Raw genomic sequence first — 25,761 nt, 5'->3', positions numbered from 1 at the left:
CAGTCTCCATTGGCACACAAACACAACACAACACAACACAACACAACACAGTCTCCACAAACACAAACACACCGTTTTACCGCATTTCCATTCACTGTTATGCAAACACGGAAATCGCATAACAGTGTCCAAAAAATCACAAGAGTTTCTCGCAGAAAACTCACTCATATTTAGTTTTACCACATGACCTTCTAAGGCATTTTCAGTTCAGCAAATCACCTTGACCAGCTGCAGTTATGGGGCTCAGTGCCTGGGGTTAATCGGAACACACCAGATTTCCGTAACTCTCATAGCGATCCCGCACGTTCAACGACCAGCCGCCAGTCGACTATGCAATGGATATCAAAATCAAAACTAAATGCGCGTCAAAATCAAATCTAAAAAACCAAAAAAAAAACCAAAAAAAAAAAAAAGGAATGAGATTTGAGGAGTTTTTTTGCTTTTAAGTTTCACATTTAACATTTAGTTCGGTACGATAAGGCAATTCGAAAAAAACCCATCCCATATTGCATAGACGTCTGTAATTTGTAACGTGCGCCGTTTCGCGAACATATTCGAAATGCAGCTCGATGCGAATCGAACTCGAATTCGAAGCGATTAGCCACTGGCATATAAATTGCAGTTCGCAGGTGATTTGAATTTTGTCTAATTTAAACATAAATACACTGAGCCAAAGCAACAAAATTTTTTTTTCCAAATTATTTTTTTTCCTATGTTATTTAAATATATTTTAAAAAAAAAATAAAAAATCTAAAAAAAAATATTACAAAAAATTAGTGTAAGTAAAAAAAAAAAAAAAACAAAAATAAATATATGCTATTCAAAGAAATCCAAAACATAATAACAGCACAAAAAAATCTAAAAAATCCAAAAAAAAATATAAAAATATAAAAAAACCCAAAAAACAAACAAACAACTAAAAATACTAATTATAGTACATACATTGATGTAGTGTTAGTTTTAAGCCAAAAAAAAAAACAAAAAACTTATGTTTGTGTTTCCCCAATCTCAAAATTGTTTCATAAACGCAAGAGAACAGAACAAAATCCATACATAAATGTACAAGTAACTATTTTTCTCTAAACCAAAGTAAAAAGCTACAATTTTTGCTCCACATTAAATTAAACTTTATGCAGGCAGTGGATGATTATTGAATCAAATAAGTATGATATGTATGTATATTGAAAAGCTAAGTTTGTCAAGCAAAATTCGATGGAATTTTTGCGGAAATTGTTAAACAGACTACGCATGCAAATACGGAATTTATAATGTACAATGGGAGTCGCTTTAAAGTCTTAAATGAACATTTTGTTGAAATGCAAATAATATTGCGAAAATCCCAAAACCCAAATCCGTTTTACAGAACGACAAATTCTTGCAACAAAACAACAGATAGGAAACGGAAATAACTGCAAAAATAAATGTAACTGACATAACAGAATTTAATACATTGTATTTTCATTTCGATTTACCGGATACTATGGTAAGTACAATAAAGTTAATATAATATCTTTCATTAAACCATTAAATCGCATTCTGAAGTTCATGTTTCTGAGCAGGCTTTAAAATTTCGCACCGGGTGGTTGAAAATATATTTATATATTCATCACATGATTACATACATAGTTTTTCACATATATATTAAGATTCATCTCGGTAACCGTCATCAAGGAGAAACAAAGGGGTTCGTCGGCTGTGAAGTTTTGAATTTAAAGTGGAAAAACTCCAGAACAATGTGCAATACGCATAGACGGAGACATCTACAACCCCATAAAGGTTATATATAAATTCTTTATAAAGCCGACGAGTTATCTGTTTCAAGGCAAGCTAGTTTAAGCTACAAAGCTCTCTTGACAAATTTGTCGGATTCGGAGCGCTATATCATATATATCTCCGTCAGAGATTGAGTTTAAGCTTTAACAACTTTGTCCTTTTACAAGATATCTTTACCTATATATTAACATCAGACCTCTACATCTTATAGCTTATATAGGAACAGTTCGCTGAAGATTTAATATTTGTATGCTACCACTGTCTGCAGCCGACAACCCAGGAATAATTCTTTATTATCTATACAAGTTTTGAATTTATTTTGAGCTTAAATCATGCCTTTACCAATTCACTTTTGTATATAAAATTTATTGAGTAAATTGATTTAATATATTCATATCACGCGAATAACTTATAGCTATAATACATTAATATTTATATCCAATAACAGTGCACTAATATAAATTGCACTACATTGCGAATTCCAGCTGCCGCGTCTCAACCGCAATTATGAGAACAATAATTAAATGACAAATTATAATTATCGAGCACATGATGAGAAAAACATAAAGAATAACAAATTGCTGACCCGACGCAAGCATCAACTATTTATTTTGATCAGAGTCAGATGAAACGCCCGAAGGGAGCGGCGGCGTTGAGCGTCCATCGAACTGCTGCTGATTAACCAAGCGTTGCCGTTCTAGATACATGGACACCTTGATGTTGCGCACCTGATGGTTGTGAATAAGTTTTAGCAGCGCGATGACTCCAATGCCCACTGAAATGGCAAATGCTCCCCAGGCGCCAAACTACAAGTTAAACAATATAGTTAAGCTTGTATGCGGATAGCTCAGAAGTAATTGCCACATACCTGGGTTGTGCCCATTTCAATGTAGAATCCTGAGGTATTGATTTTCTCCGTATTACCTCGTATAATGTTTTGTCCAGCTGAAGTTTCGCATGATGGAAAACGTTCGGTCATTCCATCGCACCAGACAATGAAACCCAACGTTATGAAAATTGCGGACAGAATGGACATGGCCAGCATCCAAATGCCGAGCACAACGTCAATAAAGAGTGCAATGAAAGACTCCTCATCCTTCATACGCGCATATCTGAAAAATACATCAGATTAATATGCACGTTCACGTGGATTGCTAATGTAGATTCGCACCGGTAGATTTGAACAACTGAGATGATCAGCAGCAAGATGCCCGTGATTAGTGGAAAATTGCAGAATCCATTTGAGGCCCAATGTACATCGAACATGCCGTCCTCCTCCCGCCATTTGCCCGTTGTAAAGAGCAAGCAGTGTCCGCTGGGTGAATATTTGGGTTAGTTAGTCATTTCCTGGTGAAAACTACGCCGTTAGATACATACCAAAATTGATCAAGATTTATTGAAAGCGGCAGCACAATGCACAACGATAATATGAATAGCAAAACATGTCCCGCTATTTGACTAAGCAAAAGTACATTTGATAAGCCCATTTTTGCATATAATTCGCAAATACTTGTTATATATGTGTATACTTGTATATTTTTGTTTGGCTCTAAACAGGGTTGGCAAAGCACAGTTATTACGTTTAACCACTCTGTGCGTTCCGCACAAATGTCAGACAAATTCAATGAAATACCAAAAACACCTCTTTATTAACGCAAAAATACCAAATAGCTAAAATATATACCAAAAACGCGTTTATTATCATGTAATTTAAAAGCTTTTCAAATACTCAGATCATTACTTCACTTTAAGATTATTCTTGATACTAGAGATTTGCCATAATACTGAATTGGACATGAATTGCTCGAATAATACGTCTAACACTAATTATTAAATTGTAAATTTTGCAATCAGCAGATCACTTACGGCTGGCTACAGCTACTCTGAGCAATGAATATTAAGTTATGCATTGAAAATTCGGCTGTCATTTTTAGTACCAAATTGAAGTTACTGTTTGGTAATGAGGGAATTTTAATCATTAAAGACTGTTTTAGTAATAAATATTTAGTTTATTTGTGCCTTTAAACCTTTAGTGTAATTATAAACATATTTTAATTACAGTTATACACCCACCATTTTAGGTTTAACATTATTTATATATAAAGTTTGTTGAAAACACTGCATGGCTAGTATTTTAATATAGTTCATTTTTAGGTCAGCTTCGGGAATTGGGCAACACTGCTCCGAAAATCGTAAAAAATTGTTAAATTTGTTTACATTAAATTGGATCTCAAAGCAAGGTAATTGTATATAAAATTTTGAAATAAATTTTACCAACTGGTGCAAACAGCGTTAATAGCAGGTTACGGGTCTTGTGTAACTAACTGTTCGCCCGAAAATCATGTTAGTGTGTGGCAAATGCAAATGAAGTGGGAACAAAGAGCAATTAAAAAGATAGTGAAAATGAAACGAATTGGAAAACAAGAATTGCATTGCTTTCTCTTCTCCTCTGTCTTTCACTAAGATAACGCAATGAGATTGCATTAAGCTATTGCGCGACAAAAAGGTGAAGATCGCATTAGTGCATTAAACATTTACTGAACACCATTTCACACCCACAGCTAACGCAGAAAGAACGACGGCGCCCACACACGCACTTTCAATTGAAATAGGGAGCTGAAGCACAAACAGCTGCAATTCAATGTTTTGTTTATGAGCTATGGCTATGTAGCATTCAAAACGGCAGCCGAGCAGAGGAGCAAGAGCAAGAGCAAATGTCCGGAAGCGAACAGCAAAAGCAACAAAGACGACAAAGGTGCGAGCCGTTAAATGCGAGCAGCACATTGTAGCAGAAAAAGAACGTGCTGTGTTAGCGTACGAGTGCAAGCAGTTAACAGACAGGACAGACCAAACCAGGGTGGCCAGTGACTTTATTGTCAAGGTAAGCACGCGAGCATTCCATAGAGTTAGGCTATATAAATTTCCCATAATATCTTGCAGTACGCATACGCAGCATTCGCTGGACGAGAATACGCTTGGCTGGCTTTTGATTTACATGCTAGACAAAAGATCCTTTAGACTTCTTTTCGTTGTTATCTTATGTTAATTGAACCTAGATCATCAACGTGCACTGCCATTAACTATAAAAAAAATAGATACATAAAAGATATCGCAATTGGTAGACTTAAACTTAAACGTAGCAGCAGCAGCAGCAGCAGCAGCAACAGCAGCTAAAATGTCCAACTCCCACTACAACCATCACCAGCAACACCACAACAACTACCAGCAGCAGCAACAGCCGCAGCATTCCAACAGCAACGGTGACGACAGACATGAGGAGTATCACCAGCAGCAGCCAGTGCATTACTCGCAGCACTATATGAATGGACATGGCATGAGAATCAAGCCGCTAGACAGTGTCGCCGTGCCGGACATGTGCCTGTTCTGTTTCGAGGTGCTCGACTGCGAGTTGAACAACATTGACGGTCCTGGTGTTCCGATGTTTAGCAACGATGCCTACCCGTTGTTTGTGACCTGGAAAATTGGACGTGACAAGCGCTTGCGGGGCTGTATTGGAACTTTTAGCGCCATGGAGCTGCACAATGGACTGCGTGAATATGCGTTGACCAGCGCATTCAAGGACTCGCGGTTCGCACCTATCTCGCGCGACGAGCTGCCCAGGCTGACGGTGTCCGTATCCATATTGCAGAACTTCGAGGAGGCCCAGGGTCATCTGGACTGGCAACTGGGCGTGCACGGCATTCGGATTGAGTTTTTGACCGAGCGCGGCTTAAAGCGCACAGCCACCTATCTACCGCAAGTGGCTACCGAACAGGGCTGGGATCAGGTGCAAACCATAGACTCGCTGTTGCGTAAGGGCGGCTACCGGGCAGTCATCACTCAGGACCTGCGCAAGTCCATCAAGCTGACACGCTATCGCTCCCACGAGATCCAGATGCACTACAAGGAGTACCGTGAGCACTTGGAACGACGCGGTGTTCAATTCGGCAAGGTGCAATGCTAACAATTAGACAACCAAACGTCGGGACAATGATCCTGGCTGAGGGCAGGCGTCGTTTTCGTCTTGCTCCTGCTATTGGTGGCCATTGAGTTGACTCAAGGAATGGGACTATTTACGAGCGTCTTTCTCTACTCCTGAGCAACTGTTCAAGTTTAAGTTGTCCTGTTGCAACAGCTATATTCACTGATTTAATTTTTTCTTACAAATATATTTTTGGTCCTTAACTGGGATGACGTGTCGTCGCAGTAAGTGACGCGAATTTTAAAGTACTTTTTATCAAACAACAAATGCTTATCAACCTATTGAGCAATTTGGGGAGGAAAAAAAAACAATTCATTTACAGATTATTACTTATCTTAAGTTCGTTATTTTTGTCCAATTGCTGGACTTTTATTACAAATTCAATAATACAAAAAAAAAAGAAAAACAAACTAAAAACAAATATACATATGCATATGCATATGTAGTATAAAAAATACCAATACAAATAATAATTCAATTAAATAGTTCAACAATTATATATTTCATAGTTTTAACAATTACAACAAATTACCGTACTAATTCTATGCGCAATAAATACAATGTCGGCTATTTTCTGCAGAGCCGCACAAAGTGAAGCGAACTATGGAATGTTGTTTTCCGGGTGGGTCGAAATGCAATATCATAAAGTCCATTAAATAGATACCAAGGCAACATCAGTTTTTATATGATATACTTTTTATTGTTTTAATTGTTGGGCGTTATTACATATATTTTTCTGTTAACTTCTAAAACAATTTTAATATCTATAAGCCATTATAGGTTTTCTATATGTCTATGTCCAAATATATAGAACATGCCTCTGGGGTTTGCTTTATTTTCAGATATAGCTAAATAAAACTGCGCTACGCTAAAGCTAATCAATATTAAGCATAACTGAGCCAACGGGCCATGCTAAAGCTAGATCAAAGCAGCAAAGGATTACTGATGATAAGGCTAAAAGTGCCATTTTATAACTACATATTGTTTACAATTATTGTAGGTAGCGTATACATTGCAGCATCTTATAAAAAACGTACGAAAACACTGAGCCGATTAGCTCAATTTCAGCAACTTTTGCTTCTTATAGCGTAGTAATTGTAATGCGTAAATATATATGCACATAAATATTTATATGTTTAAATTTTAGACATGGGCTTTCAATTTATATGTTTGGCAGTTATACAATTGTCTTCAGTGAATATATATTATAAAGTGCAAACAATTTCACAAACGCTTTGGCAGCCAATTTCATAAACTTAACAATTTACGTATGTTTGCTTTTTGCATATGTATGCGGTTCTGTGTTTGGTCGTGTGTTTTTAATTGTCTTTATATCAGTCTCAATGCGTGCACAGAAACTGCTCCAAGCACGGGCACTAGGTGGCCGACAACGCATTCCACTCAAATCGCGGATTCTTCGAGTGCGTTACGGGGAGGCAATCCGGTTCGACCAGCTTCCAGATACCATCCATTTGCTCCACTGTGACCAGGCTACAGTAGGGTATTTTGTGTATAACCTGTCGCAGCTCGTTAGTGCTGCGTGCCGCGCCACCCGTCAGTTGACGCGAGCAGGTGTCCAGTGTGGTGGCATGTGCCACAATGAGAATATTGCCAGCTGTAAGCAAAATTAAAGACTATTTAAGTGTCTACTAGGTGCGGGCTTCAAAGTTACTCACTCGTGCGCTCGAGCAGCTGTAGCAAAACCTTATGATTGCGCATATAGAACTGCTCCGTGGATTCCTTTAACTGGACAGCTAAATCAGCGGCCTGTTGCACAGGCTCATAGTTCAAATCAATGTCGTACTTGGAGTCGATCAGCTCGCTGCTGCTTAACCAATCGGGCACGCCATTGGGATACCAGGCCATCCATTCAAAAAGTCCTGGCTCCAGCTTGATTTTGTGGTTTCCACTCAGTTTGAGGCCCTCCAATGCGCTTGTACAAGTTTGCACGCATCGGTATGAGGGCGAACAGTACACATGATCGATTTGGACCTTTGCCTCGAGCAGTGCCTCGCCGGTCAGACGCGCCTGGTAGAGGCCCACGTTTGTCAGCGGTGAGTCGTTCTGCCAGCCATCGGGGCTGTTTTTGCGATGCGGCAACACCTTGGGCATATTCAGATCCTTGCGCATATAATTGCCGAACTCATCAAAACAATAGGGTATCCAGGTGCCAAATGTAAAGTCCACCCGTTCGCCATGGCGCATAATGTACACCTTACGGTTGCCGCTGTGCATGGCATCCAATGTGTTGGGCTGCAAGGAGTGCTCGTGGTCCGAGTGCACGCTGAGCGTATCATCGGGTCTAGGAGGCTGCACCGCCAGTGGCTCGACCATTATCTCATCAATGTTCTTGGATACCGAGTTGGAGCCCGAAGACATATTGGTCGTGATCTCAATTGTAGGCGTGTGTGGATTGCGCGGATGTGTTAAATTGTGACTGTTGAGCAGTTGCACCGACGGCAGCTCCAGGCAGGGCTGCAGAGTCTGTCGCAAGTATTTTTCAACGCTCTGTTCCGATTCCTCAAACGAAGAACCCTCTATAATCTCCGGATGTTGTGCACCTAGACATAGGAAATAAAATATATGGCAGAAGGATTAAAGAGGACTAGATGAGTTTTAATGTACTTTGCTGCAGCTCGCGCTGACGCTCCTCGGGCTCCGTGGATATGCTGCGCCCGTCTACAATATCTAGATCCTCAGCTGAATTAAGCGAGGATGCTACACTCTTGGAAAGCTGAACAACACGATGCAGCGTCCAGGCATCAGACTCAGCAGTGCGTTCCGTGTAATTAACCGGCAAGTGTCCCGTGCTACCTGTTAGCCACGATATGCCCTCCGCCCAGCCGTCGGAAGAGCTATCAACTCCCTCGCTATTTAAGTAGATGTAGTCGCCAATGCGTAGTTCCAGCTCGTCCGTTTCGTGCGGATTATGGGGATATACTACCTTCTGCACCTATAAATTATTAATATTAATTTAATTTCCTTGCTCCAGTGGGTGCAAACAGTGCGCTTTGCTGTGCTAACTTGTTTGGTGGCGAGTCGTGGATCACGAGAATACAAACGCAGCTCCCAATTGGATGCGCAGCTGGCATCAAGGGTTTCCACAAGTGATTTCAGTGCATTGAATTGTGCCTGCGGGAACTGATAGGCGAGCGTCAGGTGCAGGCTCTTTACGTGTGGCTCGAGTGATATAGCTACGGGCAACAGAGCGAATTAGACTAATGTCTAGGAAAAAACCCTACAAGCTTGTCAACTAATTTACGAATGAGTGTATCATGAGTGTGCATATTTTCCCGAGATAAGGCTTTCGTAAAACTGGTCACATTATGATAACAAGTGTAAACCGTAAATATGTTATGTACTGCGCATGCAATTGACAATCAAAACTACAAGTCATTTGAGGGAATGCGAGTGTGACACTGATAATGAACTGATAGCGGTTACTTTATCTAAATGAATGACGCTTACATCGACTGCTGCGCGGAATACAGCGGGTACCCGAGGATACTGCTCCGCACCAGGGGAAGCAGGCCACAATTGCGTCCAGCTGCTCGTAAGTATCGCTTATAACTGTGCTCCGTTACCAATAGTGTAGTCCATTTCCAACGGTTAGTGTGTGCAGGCAGAGGGATAGGAAGAGAACGAAACCGTAAGCCACGCCAAAACTGTACAGAACCGAACCCAGCGGCATTAAACAGATAACCAGATAAATAGTGCAAAACAACGTAGAAAATAAAGGAAAGCAGTGCAACTGCTACCAAACAAAAATCGCAATGGGCGATGCGGGCATACTTGAATTGGACACCTCCTTAACATATTGCAAGGCCAGACGCTTCAAATAGTTGGCATCATCTTCGGCCACAAAGAATCCCATAAAGTTTTGGCTCATGTATGGCTCCAATTTGATGGGGCGATCTAGCAGTGCGCCCGTCATGTCCACGACTTGCTTCAGCGCCTTGGACAGCTGCAATGAGCATTCGTCGGGTGCCTGCCAATGAAAATGGGCATTATTGGTTTGATTAACATTCAAGTTCAGAGCGTGCTCACCTTGAAAAAGGAAACTAGCGTTATGTGCGGCACATAGTTGTGCGCTCCGTTCCAACCGCACACCTGACGCGATTTTGACCAGAACTCTTCCAGCTGCTGTAAAAACGGCCCAGTTGGGCACGCGTATATAATGTACTCGCGTGGCGCGCACTCGTCTAACGTCGCATCGTTTACGTGGGCCAGAAGCCAATCTGAAGCAATTTGCACGCCTCTGTTCCCGGTTGAAGCCAGAGCCTTTTCGCTGTTAGGGAGTTGGGATAAAAAAAATCAATAAATGACGCTGCGCTGGTTCCATTTATTTTGTATATGTTTTAAAATTACGATTTAGCACGACTAGCTACTACTGAAAGAAGGCGCTTGGTGGCGCTGATACCTACGCTCTATGCTTTGGGAAACCCATTTGCAGCAACGTTTGTAGCGGAGTCAAGTGCGGCTTCATGGTTTGGCAGATGCGAGTTGGTGTTTGATTCTTACGCGGCGGCAGCGTTGCCATGTTTCCTTATATTGCAGTATCTTACGGATACCTACGGCTATACACGGGCTTTGTGTTTAATAATTAGAAATTGTAGTATATTTTATGGTCTAACTAGTATTGCTACAACTTTATTGTTTTTCGTTATGGCAATGTGACCAACGGCAAGTCTAATTTTAATAGGTGGGAAGTAGAGCTGGTACTATCGTTAAAATTGATGTTTTTGTCGATGGTGAGAATAACCAGTTCAATTTTTTATTAATATTGTTAAATAAATATAATTGTATTTTTGTTCAAAAAACATTTATATATTTGGTTATTAGTAATATTATACAATTTCTATTTACGTTATACATTTTCCTGTTTAGTAAAGGAGCTTAATTATCAGTTTTAAGTCTTGAAATATAACTAATGTTTCGTTTTATGTGCTTTTGTATTTGACGACTCAGTTTTGGAAGCTTTTTAAAAAATGGACTTTTCTAATCAGAAAGTAGAATTCCTCGCTAACAGTGGAGTAATTATGTAAAGTCGAATATCGAAAATTGTGTAGTCATCGTTAAGTGTGGAGTACTCTGTTAACGTATTGTATATGCTAATCGTCTATCGATTAAATGCAATATCGATAATATAGTTGATATTGGCCAAAATTTGTAGAAAACAAAAAAATTAACTGCGTAGTTGAGTGGCAATAAAGTGCGTTTAAACAATAAAGATACATCGTAAATAAAGTAAGTTATACATAAGGTGTTTGCAGCAAATTGTAAAGTGAAGAAACTACGTTATTCGAAACAAAGACTCGCTAAAAAATGGTGTTACGCAGCAGTAAAAACAGTATGGAAAATGCCAGTGGAGCTCAGACACAGAGAAAAACATACATACAAATGGATGTACATATGCATACAAATGTTATTGTAGTGGTGCGCAAAAACAAGTCATTTGTGGGTCCCAAACGGGACGGGTGTTGAACGATGCGGAGATGGCAATTTTTTAGCTTTCGCACAGATTTGATTGCAGTTGTGTTTACATTAATTTTTAAATGTTAATCAGCCTATATGCTGTGATAAATATGGGCGTTTTCCTTGGGCCAAATATTGTTTATGTTGTTTTGTCGCAAGCAACATAACTTCCTGTTCGATTCAGCCTTGATCATTGACTTTGTCATACATATACTACATCTGTTATGTTGTGTCATCGCCACTTTCTCCATTGCAAGCGCTTGCTATCATTATTTTTATTATCGCTTCGATGCGGGCTCCCGTTCCACCCCTCGCCTTCTTCCGCGTGCACCGTTCAATGGTCAGACATTGTTCAGAGCATGAGTCATGTGCGTAGTGTAAAATCAGAATTTATCATTCAACCATGCCCATACCCATGTCCGTGGCATTACTTCAATTAGAGGCCAGATTTGGTCGTTGTTGCTGTGCTGGTAATCCGAGGCAGTTTCAGATAAGCGTGTAATTAAATAATGCCCAATAAGTTGGTGCAAAAGTATATTTTAAACAATATGCCAATATATGTATGTACTTGTCTATTGCAGGCACCAACGCTTAAACAGCAGCTATCTAAAAGCGAATAGCAGAAAAATAACAAATAACAAATATCGATATGGCCACCAGAAAGAAATCATTGCTGAAAGTCATCATACTTGGCGACAGCAGCGTTGGAAAAACGTCGCTTATGAATCAATATGTAAACAAACGCTTCTCCAATCAGTATAAGGCAACGATCGGAGCGGACTTTTGCACGAAAGAGGTTGTTGTGAACGATCGTGTTGTCACAATGCAGGTGAGCAAATACCCAGTGCTCGGAAGTTGTTTAAAATTGATTATTGCACGTTTTGATTGCTTCCTAGATTTGGGACACGGCTGGCCAAGAGCGCTTCCAATCACTTGGCGTGGCCTTCTACCGGGGCGCTGATTGCTGCGTGCTCGTCTACGATGTGACGGCGCCAAACTCATTTAAGAATTTAGACTCGTGGCGTGATGAATTCTTAATACAGGCCAGTCCGCGGGATCCTGAGCATTTCCCCTTTGTCGTGCTGGGCAATAAAGTGGATTTAGATAATCGTCAAGTAAGTAATCAAACAGATAAGCATGAAATCGTGCAAAGCATTAACTTTATATATAACTAATAAAGTTTAGTAGCTGGCAGGCATCTCTTACAAAATAGCTACGCCAGATATTGACCGTAATCTAAACATCACAGCTAATCTCTCCCCAATCAAAAATTATCGAGATAAATAATTGAAAGAAACTTCTAATTCGCAAATATCTGATCGTTGCAAAAATCCAGAAAAAATATATATAAAAACAATAGTGTTTTTTTGTTTTTGACCTGGCTGAGCTTTTTAAAAAATTGAGTTTTTTTGACGTGCATTTTTTATGTCTGCGCCCCTTGTTATCTCGGACTATTTGAGCTTGGATTCTTGATTATCCGCTCATCATTCTTGACCTCCGAGGCTAAGACCATGCCAAAAAAGATTGATTATGGCTTAGAACCAAAACCATTCTAAATTTTGATTGAGGCAGACTCATCGCTTTTATTGTGACAATAAGTTATTTGAAATACTAACCGAGAATAACTCAACAGATGATTGATTTAAGTTGCCAGTTCTGTTTGCCTTGTATTTCAATTTAGCTGGAAATTCAATAACAATTACATGTATTAAAATGTACATTTTATTCATTTATAAAAGTTGGTGACATTCTTACAATTTGGTGCCAGTTTTTATTTCATAGCCATGATTTAAAAGTTACAAAACAGTTGTTCCTTTAACCAGCTGTATACATTCAGAATGTAGATAATGCAGTATCTTTCAGTTGTTTGTTTTTATATTTAATATCTTGTTTGTTCCAGGTATCCACGCGCCGTGCGCAGCAGTGGTGCCAATCGAAAAACGATATACCCTATTATGAGACGTCAGCAAAGGAGGGCATCAACGTTGAAATGGCGTTTCAAACCATCGCAAAGAATGCGCTCGAACAGGAAACGGAGGTATGTTTTGAGTAATGAATGCCCGCATTGATAACACTCATATATTTTGGTATTTCAGGCTGAACTCATAAACGATTTCCCCGATCAAATACGCTTGAACTCTGAAAATAATCGTCCAGGCAACGCTGACAATTGTCAATGCTAATGTAATTATATTTTTACGGGCAGCAGCTGCGGCAACAGAATACAACGCAAAGTGCATAATTACACAATCTTTATTATAAATAAAAATACATAACAGAATATGAGTATAAAAAGCAAATATGATGTACGACAGCAAGGTTATAAGTTTAAGTAAAACAATTTCAATAACAGCATAGGTATAATGATAGGATGCTAAATTCTGTTTATCAATCATTTAAATACTTTTACATATTGTGCGCGCCCTCCTAGTAATATTTTGCCGTTAGTAAAATTATTGCTCTCAACAGATGCAGCCGTTGCAGAAACTAATCTGAATCACCAATAACAAATTATCTAAAACAAAAAAAAACAAATTCTTGTGATTGTAAATTTAATAAAACAAAAATATACATTTGTATTGTAACTAATTTTATATATATAACTCTGCACATTCAATTGGCGATTGACAATTTATTGGCTTAGCTCAGTTTCCACCTCAACCTACTAATCAATTTGAGCATAAATTTGGTTAATTCACTTTGTTAGTTGTAGAGTATTATAAATAATTGCTCCTCTTTGGTAATAGATACACAACGTTTGTGTATGCTCGATACTATGTAATTTTCACAACTTTTTATTTACCATTTTCATACTTTTGGTTTAATTTGTATAATAAACAATGAAAAAGCAACAACTATTGAAACAGCCAAAACTTGAACAAATAAGCAAACCTCAATTTATTGCTATCTTTTGGACAGTGCCAGAAATTCGACGAATTCGCAATTCTTTCGAACGTCGATATCCTATTTACATAAATACATAAATAGCTTACATTAAACGATGCGAAGGTGTGTTGAATGTTCGTACTCTTGTACATTCATTGCCGCCGACCACAAAGCTTTTGCTTGTTCACATATTTTATATATAAATATTATGAAAACTCACTCTCTTCACAAGAAAATAACCCATGTAGAAGTAGTTACTGTTGCATTGCCAACGCGATCGCATTCGTGCAAGTACATCGGATGAAAAAAAAAACAATACAGGTGGGTTATAATCTTGAAAAATTGAAGATTATTTATCGCAGGTGTAGTAGTAAATAATCATCGATGACTAGCCACAATTTGGGAATTTACTGGATCGCATGTATCTTGGTCGATTTTATATCTTTCTGATAAGTGTTTACAAGGGTTCGAATTTCAATTAATTGTGAAACGCGTTCTCCGTTTACAAATGTTTCCCTTTTAAACGTTTATATATACAAGTTGAGTATACAAATATATAGGAATCAGAGTTAGTAGTACTCGGATCTTTACGACAAGCATTAGTAGTTCTACATCAATCATAATTGTTTTAAACTACATCATATACTAATAATACATTTTTAATTTTGTGGTTATTGCGGGCTTCCGAGCATGTGTTTTTTTTTTTTTATTTTTTGTATTAAACTGGAAATATATTGTTCGTCAACATCGACATTTACAAGTAATTGTCAATCAAATGTAGTTGATACTGATTCATATTTATTATCTTCCTTATATATATATATATGTATATGTTCTCTATAAATCATATTATGATGAAACTCCAAATAGCATGTTCTACGACCCTAAGCCATTTCTTAAAGTCCTAGTTTTGGGAGACTGCAGCGTTGGGAAAACATCACTGATGAATCGTTATGTAAACAAACGCTTTACACATATGTACAAAGCAACGATTGGCACAGACTTTTGTACAAAAGAGGTTGTTATCAACAATCGCATGACCACAATGCAGGTGAGCCTAAGCTTCGATTCCCGACTTTGTATTTGGTGGTTCAATGTCGGGCTATTTTTTTTCTCGAGATTTGGGACACGGCTGGTCAGGAACGCTTCCAAACACTCGGCGTGGCTTTCTATCGCGGCACGGATTGTTGTGTGCTCGTTTACGATGTTACTTCTCCCAACTCCTTCAAGAATTTGAACTCGTGGCGCGATGAATTCTTAATACAGGCCAGTCCACGGAATCCCGGAAACTTTCCCTTTGTTGTGCTCGGGAATAAAGCTGACCTAGATGGGCAAAATGTATGTCAAATTGCTCAAATGGGTAATTTCTAACATAAGTCCGTATTTAAATTTAGGTATTAACTCGGTGCGCTCAGCAATGGTGTAAAATGAACCACATGCCCTTCTATGAGACCTCAGCAAAGGATGGCAGTAATGTGGATAAAGCGTTTGCAGAAATAGCAAAAAAAGCAATGGAAGAGGCGGCCGCGCAACAGAACGTCCTCGATTTTGACCATGCCATAGTCCTAGAGAATGTTGATCGCTCTCAGAAAAAGAAATGTTGCACTTAAATAAATAAATAAAATAATAATTAGCATCATAATCCTTTCAATTAGAGCGTTTTTAGTTTAAGTAATGTCCTTAAGCCTTTTTCAAACGAATTGCGTGACTTAACTTTAAGCATAAAACATAATTCCCTTCAAAATCATTTTTTAACGTAACTTTGAAAGTATTTGGCGGTTACAAAAGCTGGCAATATTTCAACAAGTTGGCATCGCCGTGATAGAAAAAAGTGCTACCCATAACGCACAATCAGCTGTTTATTTATTAATTTGTTTCCCCCAACTACTTCAATAACTGAATTTCTGTGCTAAATGACACCAGCCGCGCCCGTTCCACCCCAGCCCCCGCCGCCGCCTAGCTTAAACAGTTTTCGTACGAGCGTTCAAAAAGATAATTTCTCCGTTTCTCGAATACCCAACGATGAGTGTAGCTGGGCGTTGGATTACCCGGAGGTGCAGAAGGGTTGCTTTCTCAGCCGTGTGTGTCAATATGCACAGCCCAAGAGATGCCAATTTTATGACATACCAAGTTTTCTACAAGTTAGCGACCTGTCTATGCTTATAATATGTATGTATGCAATTATATATATGTTTATAATAATTACAGGTAGGACCCACCTGTGGGCTAACGGCGCTAAGCATGTTGCTTAATGGACAGCCGACGGCAACGGAATTGTTCGCAGAGGCCAGTGCACAGAAGTACACAATAAATGGTGAAATGTTCAGTGCGCAATATTTATATGAATTGACACAGAAGCATTTAAACAGTGCAGGCGCTTGCCTATTTCATGAAGGACTTCTAGATTGTGCCAGGATCAAGGAGCAGCTTATCGGTGGTGCCTGTTTATTGGTGCCGTATCCTTTTTCAAACAAATTTTGCTAGTTTTAAATCCAAAATGTATTTTGAATAGTATTTTAATGAGCAGCACTGGTGCCGCGTGTAGTGCTGCCCAGTATATACTAACTTTTGGTATTATTTAGTGCAACAAAGTGAATACAAGAAAACAAAATAAGTTCTCCCTTGAATTTAATAATTTGTTATAAACTAAGAGTTTTTAATTGTTCATTAAATGGCAACTGAAGAGGAACAGGTGCGTAGACACATACATTATATAATTATCATACTAACTTTCGTACTTGCAGCTCAGCCAGGTGATATTGCCGGTCAAAGAGCCGCTGGACCTTATTCGCCTCAGCTTGGACGAGAAGGTGTACGTAAAAATGCGCAACGAGCGAGAACTAAGAGGACGATTACACGCCTTTGACCAGCACTTAAATATGGTTCTAGGCGATGCCGAGGAGACGGTGACCACCGTTGAAATTGATGAGGAAACCTACGAGGAGGTGTACAAGACCACAAAGCGCACCATACCCATGCTGTTCGTACGAGGAGACGGCGTCATATTGGTCTCGCCTCCCATGCGGGTGGGCTAAAAGTCGACAGGATTAGGAAATAGGAACGCTGCATTTTTGCAAATTGTATTAAGATTGCTTTAAATAAAGTGCTACAAATTGTATATCATTAGTCTCTCTTGCATACTTTGGTTTACCTTAAATCTAGGCATATTTTAATTATTCAGTTACGATGCCGACGTCAATCATGCACCCTGCCTGAGGTCCGGTCATCGAGCCCATTGGGCGCTGATTGTGGGCTACCTAATTGATGACCAGGATAAGGTGAGCGAATATATGAATATATTAAATATGAATTAAACTATGCACGAAACTTGCCCTTTTTGCAGTTTTTCGTGGTGGCACGCCATGGCAAGACACGTAGCCTAGCTGTATGGTCTTTGGTTTCTTTGAGCGAGAGCAATGCAAATCTTGTGGAATTCGCGCAGCCCAAGGGTCATGAAGGATGCACTTTTCTGCTGCCGCCCGGCGGCATAGACGGTGCTCTTGGTCTCAAGGAACGATCCATTCTAATAACCGCGCTGCCACACAAATTGATTCGAGTGCGTTAATGCTGGAATTGCAACCGGCCCCCATCTAAAGCTGGTTAAGGGTGGCTAATACAAAAACAGTTTCGATTTGTCTTTAAATGTCATATATATATATATATTTAATAATACAATTATAAATTACACATCTTATAATATTTGATTTTTAACTTCGCTCTCAATTGCAACGCTCCTGACATTCATCTTAAATCGGCAAAATTTTCGCACCCAACTTCTAGGTATATTGCTTGAAACGGATTCCATACATATCTTTTCTATATAATGCATGCATAAAGATACATGTTCCTAAACCATCTATGCATCGGCTGTTCACACTATGAATTTTCAAAAATCACAACAATTAGAGTAGTACATATGTTAGAATATGCAGATTAGATAGGTATGCTTATATAAGTATATATATATGTATATATATTGTCTAAGTATATATTTAGTTGCACATACAGATGTCTGAATTTAGATAGTATATATAGACGACGGGTTGGTTAAATATGCATTCACATTGGTAAGCAGTTGTAGTTATAGTATGCTGCATAACATATAGATACGATAGTTTAGTTTAGTTTAGTTTAGATAATGCCAGAGCATATATCACGCTGTTGCCATGGTGAGAGCAGAGTTGAGATCATGTGGCTCGATTCGGAGCCCTTCTGGCAATGCTCCTGACTCCAGCGTGGCACCTATTTAGAGAAGAAAGAGAACAACACGCTAATCTTAACAGCTTGTAACCGAAACCATTTGGCAAACCGTTTGTTAGCCAAACTAGATTTAGAAAATTTGTTCTTGGTAATAAACTCTTGAAACTGCAACTACATAGTTTTGTTTACTTGTACAGGATATTTGATACGCGTTAATTTGAACAAGTGGTAAACGTTCGGCTTTTATAATTTCATTATGTATATTAACTATATAGCTATTACTTATTGTTAGTGTATGTGTGTGTGGGTGTGTGTGTGTGATGCGTGTGGCTCGAAAATTTTTGATAAATTCACAAATTTGCGTGTTTGTAGACTTAAAAGAAATTTACAAGCTAAAAGTAATTTATTAACTAAAAATTTACAAATATTAATTATAAAATAAATTATCATTCTTCTTAGTTAATAAATTTAATTGCCGCGCATCTGTCCGGCTCCCCTGCTCAATGTCTATCTCTGTGTCTGTATCTGTCTGCGTGTGCGAGTTTGCATGAGAACGGGCATTGGATATATTGTTTGACTAGGTTAGTTCGGCACACGACATGGGCGTGCAGCCGATTAGCGCAATGGGAAAGTTCTTAACATGGGTTTGCCACTGCGACGACAACTGGAAGAATTTGACGCCAGTCCACTCGGTGCCATCGATATAAACTGTGCGAGTAAACAGAAAGCAGAGGATTAGGATTGAGTTGACGATATCACGTGCTCCGACAACACTTACCACGCAGGGGCACTGGATGCGACTGCTTGGGTGAGCAGATTAGACGGGCAACACCTTCGACGCACTGCTCCTTTTCGAGATCACGCTCCTTGTCCTTCTTCTTGCCCAAGCGCATAACTGTTGGTGAATATTCGCTGTAGTTATGGATAATATAAGATTGTGTATCTCGGACACTTACTTTGCTTCTGCTTCTTCTCCTTGGTGGCGAAACTAACAGTCAGTCCATTGGACATATCACCCAGTTGCTGTGCATTCTGCGGCAGGCGCCACACCTGCAGATTCCTAAACGTACTCTTAATGCTATTCTTGCCACCGCCGGATTCGCTGCCGCGCGACATTCCGCCCTTCGAGTCCTTGGCATGCGACTCGCCGTGCCGCACCAGCGGCCAATAGTCCACCTGCAGTTCCACGGCCTCTGCAGCAGCCAGTGCTCCACTGAACGTCTGCGATTGCATGGCCGAGGGTGTTATCAGCGCATCATTTCCGGCCCGATCGCGATGCGGCAAGCCCGATGCTGGTGGCGTCAGCAGCGGTGGTGATATGCGTCCCATGCCTTGGCCCAGTTGTTGTTGCTGCTGCTGCTGAGGCGGCGAGCCCGATACGCCACTATGCACACTGGACGTGCTCTGGTTGCCGCCAATGGGTATGGGCATGCTGGAAGCATTTGCTGAACTGCCGCTGCCAGCGCTGCCGGTCATATTGGATGCGGCGTTCTCCTCAAGATCCAGCGAGGCCTGCGTATCCAGATAGCCAATGCGTACGTCCTGCATGAAAGAGCGTGAAAGGGAACGGAAATTAAACATAATACCAGGTAAAATACTATAAGCGGCTGCCCTTACGCTGACAAATGGCACAAAGATCTGGCGCGAGTCTTCGTCCTTATAGTTGACCATGGCCTCGGCAATTGGTATTTGTGTGCAAGGCCCGGCCGCATGCAGATAGCGCTGTATGCGCTGCACCAACTCCGCAATGTCCGACTTGGCCACAGCAGCCGCATCAGCCAGATTGGCGGTCAGCGCAGTGGCATTGACTGTGGTCACGGCGCTGACTGCCGCCGCGGTGGCTGCCGAACGTTCGCACAGCTGCGACCAGTTGTCGGAGCCGAACATGGCAGCATAGGTCTGATCCATTTGACTGAGATGGCGCGCCACGCTGCCGTTGCTGCTGCCGCCGCCGATGGGCACCAGATAGAAGCGCAAGTGATTCAGCCAGTCGGGCGGACGCACGCCCATCAGCTCCACGTAGTGCCGCAGCGTGGCGCCTTGCAGCCAGTCCCCGCCGATGAGCAGCACCTTCACCGTGTGCGGCGGCTTGGCGTTCGAATTGCAACTAATTGGGTGAAAGAAAGAAAATGCTTGAGTGGAGGCAGCTGGAATGCTGAGCTGGCATGTCTACTCACTACTTTTGAATTTTGGCCATGAGGGCCTGCAGCACGGCCTTGACCTCGGCGGTGTTCTGTGGCACAAAGGCCGGCTTCAGGGAATTGGCAAACAATGTAATGAGCTTGGCCAGCAGCGAGCCGCCGCCCAACGCCTCAGGGGGACTTATGATGGTCACCACCTCGGGTATAATGTTGTCGTCGCCCGCAAAAACGCGGCTCAACTGATCCAGCAGTAGCTTGCGCGGCTCCACATTTGTCGGCGACAAGCATGCCTCCAGTGCCGAACGCGGCTCGGCGCTCAGGCTGAGCGTGTGCTTCCGTTTGCCCGCCGCGTTGCTGTTGTTCCCAGCGCTTGCGCCGCCTGCGCTGCCGATGACCGGCGTATTGCTGGAGGTGCGAAACAAGCGCGAACGCTTCTCGGTCTGGCCCTGGGCCTGAGCTGGGCTAACGCTGCACGTGTTGCCCGCGATGGAGCTGACCGGGGTCAGCTGCTGATACTGTTGCTGGCGCAGATAATCCTTGTCCCTGGGCGGACTATTCTGGGGATCGGAGTTCTGGCCATCGGTGTAGCCGGCGTTGCCCTCATTACCGGAACTATCATTACCAGCGCGATCTGTGAAAGGAATACATATCCAGATGTCAGATGTGTCCAATAAAAAAAAACCCAACAAGAGACGAGGTACACATTGCGTGAGGGGGACTAGAGGAATACTTAAGTTGGGTGTGGTGCACTAGAGTTCGATTTATTAAAGAAATGCTATTAAAATACATGCAGGCAGGCACAGACGTCCCTCGCTCCCCCTTCTCGCTCCACCCCCGCAAACAACTTCCTCCAACTGATGAGCCTAATGGAGTTCATTCCAAGGTGCTTCAAGTGCGTATGTGACGACGACGTTATATTGGTAAATAAATAATAAATGCCATGTTCGTAAATATAGTTAAGACTTTTTACTACCCGAAGCCCTGCGCACGAATGTATGTATGTATATATGTATGTGTGCTCACATATGTGCATACATACATACATACATACATAAGGTGTATGCTCGTCAAACACCTTTAGACTGTGTGTTTATTTATATTTGTGTAGCGTGCTCCACTTGAATTTTCTGAGCAATGTCGCAATTAATCTAAAGGGGGTCACGGCGCAACATGCAAAGAATAAGTTGAAGGAGAAGTAGAAGTAGAAGTAGAAAGTGGCATTGACGCAGTGATTTGGGGTGCGTTTGGAGTTTTTAAGGGTGTTATTAATTGAAAAAATAAGAAAAAAAACAGCTCGAAATAAACACATGAATTTAATTATGTTCTGATTTCTTTTTAAGGGTTGTTGGTTTATTAGCACTAAACGCGAACAAGCGTGACATGCATTACTTTTTTTCGTTAATAAAAAATAGGTTCACTCTGGTTAATGATAGTGTGCAATAAAAAAGTCAAAGTGTATTTAAATACCAATTTCTATACATTAGACCGGCCCTAAATGAGATTTTCATATGACGTCACAACATTAACAGCGCTGCTAACGCATGCAATAACAGCAGCCAATGCGCGGTCACACTACGAATGTAAGCGCTGCAATTGCAAGTGCAACGGTGTACTTGAGCTTGTGTGTGTGAGTATGTGTAAGGGCGTGCGTAATGGTGGGGCAGGCCAAGGCTTTTAATTTGAAAATTAACATAACAACTTATAAATTATTAATGTGTTTGCTTGTTTGCGTAAGTACAGTGCACATTGGATACGATGACCACCATCAATTTGAGACTTTAAATAGTTTATCAATTCATCACATATATATCAAACGTGCCTTGTACTTATTTACTGACTGAGGGGTGGGTATGTATGTATGTATATCTTTTAGCTGGTGGGTTGGGCTTTTGGGCTATTATTGGTGTACTAAAATTTTAGATATTAAGTGTAGGTTTTTGTTGGTTTTTTGTTGCTGCAATTTACACAGACCTGGTGTTGTAGCCGAATTGTTATTGTTTGTTAAATGAATGCATTTTTGGTTTTTGTTATATTCAATATTGTAAGATGAATTGGTCAATTGGTCGCTCTTATCCGATGATCGGCGCTCAGAGTTTCCTGCAAAAGAAATTTGTACAAGCCATGCAAAATGTTTCTGTTTTTCTTTGTTTGTGTATTAAATATAAATATAAATATAAATATAAATATGGGAAACAATTAAGCTTTCCAATCGAATACGTGTCAGGTTGTTAATTGAAAATACATTTTATACAATAAAAAAAAATCAAAATCAATCGTAATTGCAATTATGTAGCATTGCCTCCAGTTACGCTCCCTTCCATTTTAACATACACACATACACATGTATGTTTGAATGTATGTGTGTATCCATGTATGTATATGCCCCTGTCACAATTGGACAAATGGTCAATTAAATTTACTGTAAGTGAATCTCTCACTGGTCCTGCTGCCATTTCTCTCTCTCTCTCCCTCACTCTCTCTCTTTCTGCCTCTATGTGACCTTGTAATTGTGTGTATGTGTGTTCGTATCTGTGTATGCGTAAGTGTGTATACACACACGTGCGAAAACTTTTTTGTTCGTTCGAAACGCAGCCTTGACCGAAAGCAGGCAAAAAAAGATTCAAGAGAAGGGTATAAAAATAAAACAGACAAATAGTTGTACTGCGAGTTGGACACGACCAAAAAGAGTTGCCTGCTTTTGGGCTGAAACAATTTCATTTTAGTGCCGCAATGACAAACGGAAATAGGCGCCTCATATATATATAACCCCATAAAGCTACAAGAATATCATCAATTGGTAGCCTCTAAAATGCTTTGGCAAGATGGAGAACTTACCCGTTGCTCCGCCAATGCCGCTGCCCGGGGCGCCACTGCCGTTGCCCGCGAGACTGTCGTGCAGCATTATCCGCGAGTTGGTGAAGAACGGACGCAGCGACGGCTTCGGCGTCGAGCCAATCGATATACTGTCCATGTCTGGCCCGGAATCATCACCCTCGCAGCAGGAGAGCGACTCCAGCTCCTGAAAGAGTGCGTCCAAATCGCGTTCACCGCGCAGCGCCGCGGTACCACTATGTGTCTCATCCTCCAGCTCCTCGCTGGCCTTGAAACGCTTTAGCAGCGCGACAATTTTCTGCTTAAAGTTGCGCTGCTGCAGTGAAATTGTCTGAAAAAAGAAGAATTTCGATAATATGCTCTAAATTAGTCAAACAATTAAGGAACACAATATAAACAATACGGACAAAGTCGTAATTAAATCTTATACTAAAAGTTGCTGAGTATTTTACATGCTTAAAATCGAAATCTAAAAAACTGATTGCTTTTTTATCAATGTGCCAATTTGACCTATGCGCTCCACGGAGACATATGTCCGGGAATATTACTCACCAATATTTAGGGGTGAACTTAGACAGGCTTTTGGCTTTTAGCAAACATTCACACGGAAAAGCAGAAAAGCCCATCTTAGATGGCTTCTTAGCAGTAGCAATACGCTGCCCTTTTCTATAAAGCCTGCATAGCTCCTGCCTAGCTTTATGGAATCCCAGTATACGGGTTTGCTGCTTAATCCCGTTTTGTAAAGATCGGGACTTACATGCTTTAACCCTTCGCAAGCTGTCTGCCCCTGGCACATGCGAATATCCGATTAGGACAGAGACCTAGGCTCAAAGTCGGGGACGTAATAAACATACAGCAAAAAAACGAATAAAAATATTTATACTTCAAATTTGAGCGTCTATTTGTTTAATTGTACTGTTTGTTCTTAATCCCAGTCTCATAAAAAGATAAACTTTTGTAAACTTTTGCGTTTTAATATTCATACGAAAAATACTGCGATTTAGACAAATAAAGTTCCACTATTTCTTTGTTAATCTACCAGATGAATACTCTAAGTAAAAATAGAGTACTAGAGAAATTTTAAATAAAAAATAAATCATTTAATTATACTTTGATTTTGGACTTTCTTAAAGCACAAATTGAAGGATCATATTAGTATAATAGGCCCTGCTCTACTGTGTTCACCGTCTGATAAACTTAAAAAACAATAAAAAACAAATGGCAAGATAAGTTAAGAGTACTTAACTTAGCTTAAGCATCAGATTATATTGTTTAATTTGTGCTGCATATACAGGTGCATATTTAACAGACTTTATTTACTTATAATGGGCGTCCCTGACTAGTTTTTTTCAGTCGTAATATAACCCTAAAAGCTTTGGGTACAGGCCATTAAAAATTATAAATCTGAAGCTCTTATGGGCCGTTAAATAAAATCTCAAGGAACTTTTTAGGTGATAAAATGTATGCAGCTGCGATGCTTCAATAGAAAGAGCATTTTAATTGCGCTGCTCTGTCGTGTCTTCCTGCCTGCCTGTCCGTCTACCTGTCCGTCTGTCGCCTTGTCATTAAGCGACTTTTTATCTACGACAGACATTTAAATGATCCTGGCAATAAAAGCCAACACATTAATAAGCAGCAACAGCAACAGCAGCAACAATAATAATCATTATAGCAACAGCAATGAAAACAACAAAAGCCGCAGGCTAATATTACACCTGTGCGGCTGACAGGCAGCCAAAGGGGGCGTAACCGTCGTACATGCCACATGCTGCAAGCAGGAAGGGAGGGGGGGGGGAGGGTACGGTCGATCCCCTCCTCTAAAGTTGTCGGCTTGTCTGTTCACTCGTTCCGCTGCAGCTTATAATTGGCTGCGCTCTTTGTTGTTCTTTTAAATATTTATAAGAGTTCTTAAGTTCTTAACAAAATTGTCCCTGAATATGCCGAATTGCTGGCAAGTTGTCGCTCCGTCTGGCCCTGCTCCAGAATAAACACAAAGAAAATATGAAATTGATTTTCTAATTATATCTAAGCCAGCATGTCTGAGATTTTGACATGCGTCACAAATCCCTTTTAAACCAAAGCTAAAAATAAGGAAGATACGAAGACTTCGCTGATTATTTCAGGTATTTTCTGAGACTATTTGTTTTATAGTTATCTCTAAGATTAAAAGAGATGCAAATAATAAAATATTCACACAAATAGTCATAAAAAAGATAGTTTCAGTTTGATATCAATTAAATGCATGCAAAGCTTTTAATACCCATTAATAATTTGTGATGTTTTCAAAAATTCTGTAGGGTTGAAAAAATATGAATAAATAAAACAAAATTTCAAAAATTCTGTACTGTGTTTGAAAATAATAAATAATAAATGCATATTGAAGAACAAGTTTTATTGTCCCTGCATTCATTAAAGATAAAGAACTTAAATTCAATTTAAGTTTTTGACTGATTGTTCCTATGACGTCTATAA

At 40.2% G+C, this 25,761-nt stretch overlaps 8 protein-coding genes and 3 long non-coding RNA genes across 16 annotated transcripts in view; 7 read left to right on the top strand and 4 right to left on the bottom strand.

Annotated features, from left to right (window-relative positions):
- The window catches only part of LOC135436933 (diacylglycerol kinase theta), a 28,615-nt gene extending 23,727 nt beyond the window's left edge, over positions 1-4,888 (top strand). The window contains exons 17-20 of one of the 4 annotated variants that reach the window (XR_010437628.1): positions 3,928-4,013; positions 4,076-4,279; positions 4,335-4,654; positions 4,714-4,888. The gene's annotated coding sequence lies outside the window, so the exon portion shown is untranslated. Of the gene's footprint in view, positions 1-3,927; positions 4,014-4,063; positions 4,280-4,334; positions 4,655-4,713 lie in introns of all 4 variants that reach the window. The other 3 variants (XR_010437626.1, XR_010437627.1, XR_010437629.1) reach the window with 3 other exon arrangements.
- On the bottom strand, positions 2,119-3,346 carry LOC135436937 (transmembrane protein 179). Its single transcript, XM_064694714.1, has 4 exons — positions 3,151-3,346; positions 2,945-3,088; positions 2,642-2,885; positions 2,119-2,579 (listed from the first exon to the last, which is right to left on the bottom strand). Exons 1-4 carry the CDS (start codon positions 3,258-3,260, stop codon positions 2,376-2,378), a joined length of 702 nt encoding a protein of 233 aa, XP_064550784.1. The 5' UTR covers positions 3,261-3,346; the 3' UTR covers positions 2,119-2,375.
- A 51-nt stretch (positions 4,889-4,939) lies between the features above and the next one.
- Positions 4,940-6,003, top strand: LOC135436936 (uncharacterized protein CG5902). The gene has a single exon (XM_064694713.1). It carries the CDS (start codon positions 4,949-4,951, stop codon positions 5,735-5,737), a length of 789 nt encoding a protein of 262 aa, XP_064550783.1. The 5' UTR covers positions 4,940-4,948; the 3' UTR covers positions 5,738-6,003.
- Positions 6,004-6,228: 225 nt separating this feature from the next.
- Positions 6,229-10,368, bottom strand: Epp (Ecdysteroid phosphate phosphatase). The gene is made up of 8 exons (XM_064694712.1): positions 10,180-10,368; positions 9,803-10,043; positions 9,548-9,743; positions 9,224-9,325; positions 8,780-8,949; positions 8,381-8,708; positions 7,432-8,316; positions 6,229-7,370 (listed from the first exon to the last, which is right to left on the bottom strand). Exons 1-8 carry the CDS (start codon positions 10,293-10,295, stop codon positions 7,132-7,134), a joined length of 2,277 nt encoding a protein of 758 aa, XP_064550782.1. The 5' UTR covers positions 10,296-10,368; the 3' UTR covers positions 6,229-7,131.
- Positions 9,080-10,100, top strand: LOC135436938 (uncharacterized). Its single transcript, XR_010437630.1, has 2 exons — positions 9,080-9,308; positions 9,369-10,100. It is a non-coding gene; the product is annotated as an uncharacterized LOC135436938 (long non-coding RNA).
- Positions 10,369-10,855: 487 nt separating the features above from the next.
- On the top strand, positions 10,856-13,797 carry Rab7 (RAS oncogene family member Rab7). Its single transcript, XM_064694239.1, has 5 exons — positions 10,856-11,002; positions 11,812-12,059; positions 12,127-12,345; positions 13,131-13,268; positions 13,327-13,797. Exons 2-5 carry the CDS (start codon positions 11,880-11,882, stop codon positions 13,411-13,413), a joined length of 624 nt encoding a protein of 207 aa, XP_064550309.1. The 5' UTR covers positions 10,856-11,002; positions 11,812-11,879; the 3' UTR covers positions 13,414-13,797.
- Positions 13,798-14,894: 1,097 nt separating this feature from the next.
- LOC135436587 (uncharacterized) lies at positions 14,895-16,465 on the bottom strand. The gene is made up of 2 exons (XR_010437551.1): positions 16,336-16,465; positions 14,895-15,721 (listed from the first exon to the last, which is right to left on the bottom strand). It is a non-coding gene; the product is annotated as an uncharacterized LOC135436587 (long non-coding RNA).
- Positions 14,938-15,758, top strand: LOC135436586 (uncharacterized). Its single transcript, XR_010437550.1, has 2 exons — positions 14,938-15,167; positions 15,236-15,758. It is a non-coding gene; the product is annotated as an uncharacterized LOC135436586 (long non-coding RNA).
- On the top strand, positions 15,972-17,813 carry LOC135436583 (actin maturation protease). The gene is made up of 4 exons (XM_064694226.1): positions 15,972-16,257; positions 16,325-16,572; positions 17,298-17,394; positions 17,460-17,813. Exons 1-4 carry the CDS (start codon positions 16,030-16,032, stop codon positions 17,679-17,681), a joined length of 795 nt encoding a protein of 264 aa, XP_064550296.1. The 5' UTR covers positions 15,972-16,029; the 3' UTR covers positions 17,682-17,813.
- LSm3 (U6 snRNA-associated Sm-like protein LSm3) lies at positions 16,660-17,234 on the top strand. Its single transcript, XM_064694227.1, has 2 exons — positions 16,660-16,808; positions 16,861-17,234. Exons 1-2 carry the CDS (start codon positions 16,788-16,790, stop codon positions 17,149-17,151), a joined length of 312 nt encoding a protein of 103 aa, XP_064550297.1. The 5' UTR covers positions 16,660-16,787; the 3' UTR covers positions 17,152-17,234.
- Positions 17,814-18,700: 887 nt separating the features above from the next.
- The window catches only part of KrT95D (phosphofurin acidic cluster sorting protein KrT95D), a 46,731-nt gene continuing 39,670 nt past the window's right edge, over positions 18,701-25,761 (bottom strand). For 2 of the 3 annotated variants that reach the window (XM_064694215.1, XM_064694217.1), the window contains 7 exons: positions 23,293-23,620; positions 22,429-22,554; positions 20,494-21,088; positions 19,934-20,423; positions 19,273-19,858; positions 19,095-19,211; positions 18,701-19,024 (listed from right to left, as the gene is read on the bottom strand). In XM_064694215.1, the coding sequence (XP_064550285.1) occupies positions 18,894-19,024; positions 19,095-19,211; positions 19,273-19,858; positions 19,934-20,423; positions 20,494-21,088; positions 22,429-22,554; positions 23,293-23,620 (2,373 nt within the window). In that variant the 3' untranslated portion in view covers positions 18,701-18,893. The remainder of the gene's footprint in view (positions 19,025-19,094; positions 19,212-19,272; positions 19,859-19,933; positions 20,424-20,493; positions 21,089-22,428; positions 22,555-23,292; positions 23,621-25,761) is intronic. The other variant, XM_064694216.1, reaches the window with a different exon arrangement.

This window comes from Drosophila montana, unplaced genomic scaffold (genome assembly GCF_035044405.1).
Source record: "Drosophila montana isolate Dmon_TW-CO22-7 unplaced genomic scaffold, ASM3504440v1 contig_3733_1, whole genome shotgun sequence".
Taxonomy (NCBI): domain Eukaryota; kingdom Metazoa; phylum Arthropoda; class Insecta; order Diptera; family Drosophilidae; genus Drosophila; species Drosophila montana.
The sequence above is the reverse complement of the archived record's forward strand: the minus strand, read 5'-3'. Positions and strand labels throughout refer to the sequence as shown.

Bases quoted from the DNA above. Each gene is read 5' to 3' on its own strand.
- LSm3 (XM_064694227.1), top strand. From the start codon at position 16,788: ATGGCAACTGAAGAGGAACAG. The intron at 16,809-16,860 runs GTGCGTAGACAC...TCGTACTTGCAG, and splicing joins TGGCAACTGAAGAGGAACAG to CTCAGCCAGGTGATATTGCC.
- LOC135436583 (XM_064694226.1), top strand. From the start codon at position 16,030: ATGACACCAGCCGCGCCCGTTCCACCCCAGCCCCCGCCGCCGCCTAGC. The intron at 16,573-17,297 runs GTATCCTTTTTC...TTAATTATTCAG, and splicing joins GGTGCCTGTTTATTGGTGCC to TTACGATGCCGACGTCAATC. The intron at 17,395-17,459 runs GTGAGCGAATAT...CCCTTTTTGCAG, and splicing joins TAATTGATGACCAGGATAAG to TTTTTCGTGGTGGCACGCCA.
- Epp (XM_064694712.1), bottom strand. From the start codon at position 10,295: ATGGCAACGCTGCCGCCGCGTAAGAATCAAACACCAACTCGCATCTGC. The intron at 10,044-10,179 runs GTAGGTATCAGC...ACTCCCTAACAG, and splicing joins GGTTTCCCAAAGCATAGAGC to CGAAAAGGCTCTGGCTTCAA. The intron at 7,371-7,431 runs GTGAGTAACTTT...TTTTGCTTACAG, and splicing joins ACAGCTGCTCGAGCGCACGA to CTGGCAATATTCTCATTGTG.
- Rab7 (XM_064694239.1), top strand. From the start codon at position 11,880: ATGGCCACCAGAAAGAAATCATTGCTGAAAGTCATCATACTTGGCGAC. The intron at 12,060-12,126 runs GTGAGCAAATAC...ATTGCTTCCTAG, and splicing joins ATCGTGTTGTCACAATGCAG to ATTTGGGACACGGCTGGCCA. The intron at 13,269-13,326 runs GTATGTTTTGAG...TTGGTATTTCAG, and splicing joins CGCTCGAACAGGAAACGGAG to GCTGAACTCATAAACGATTT.
- LOC135436936 (XM_064694713.1), top strand. From the start codon at position 4,949: ATGTCCAACTCCCACTACAACCATCACCAGCAACACCACAACAACTAC.
- LOC135436937 (XM_064694714.1), bottom strand. From the start codon at position 3,260: ATGGGCTTATCAAATGTACTTTTGCTTAGTCAAATAGCGGGACATGTT. The intron at 3,089-3,150 runs GTATGTATCTAA...ATATTCACCCAG, and splicing joins ATAAATCTTGATCAATTTTG to CGGACACTGCTTGCTCTTTA. The intron at 2,580-2,641 runs GTATGTGGCAAT...TTTAACTTGTAG, and splicing joins TTGAAATGGGCACAACCCAG to TTTGGCGCCTGGGGAGCATT.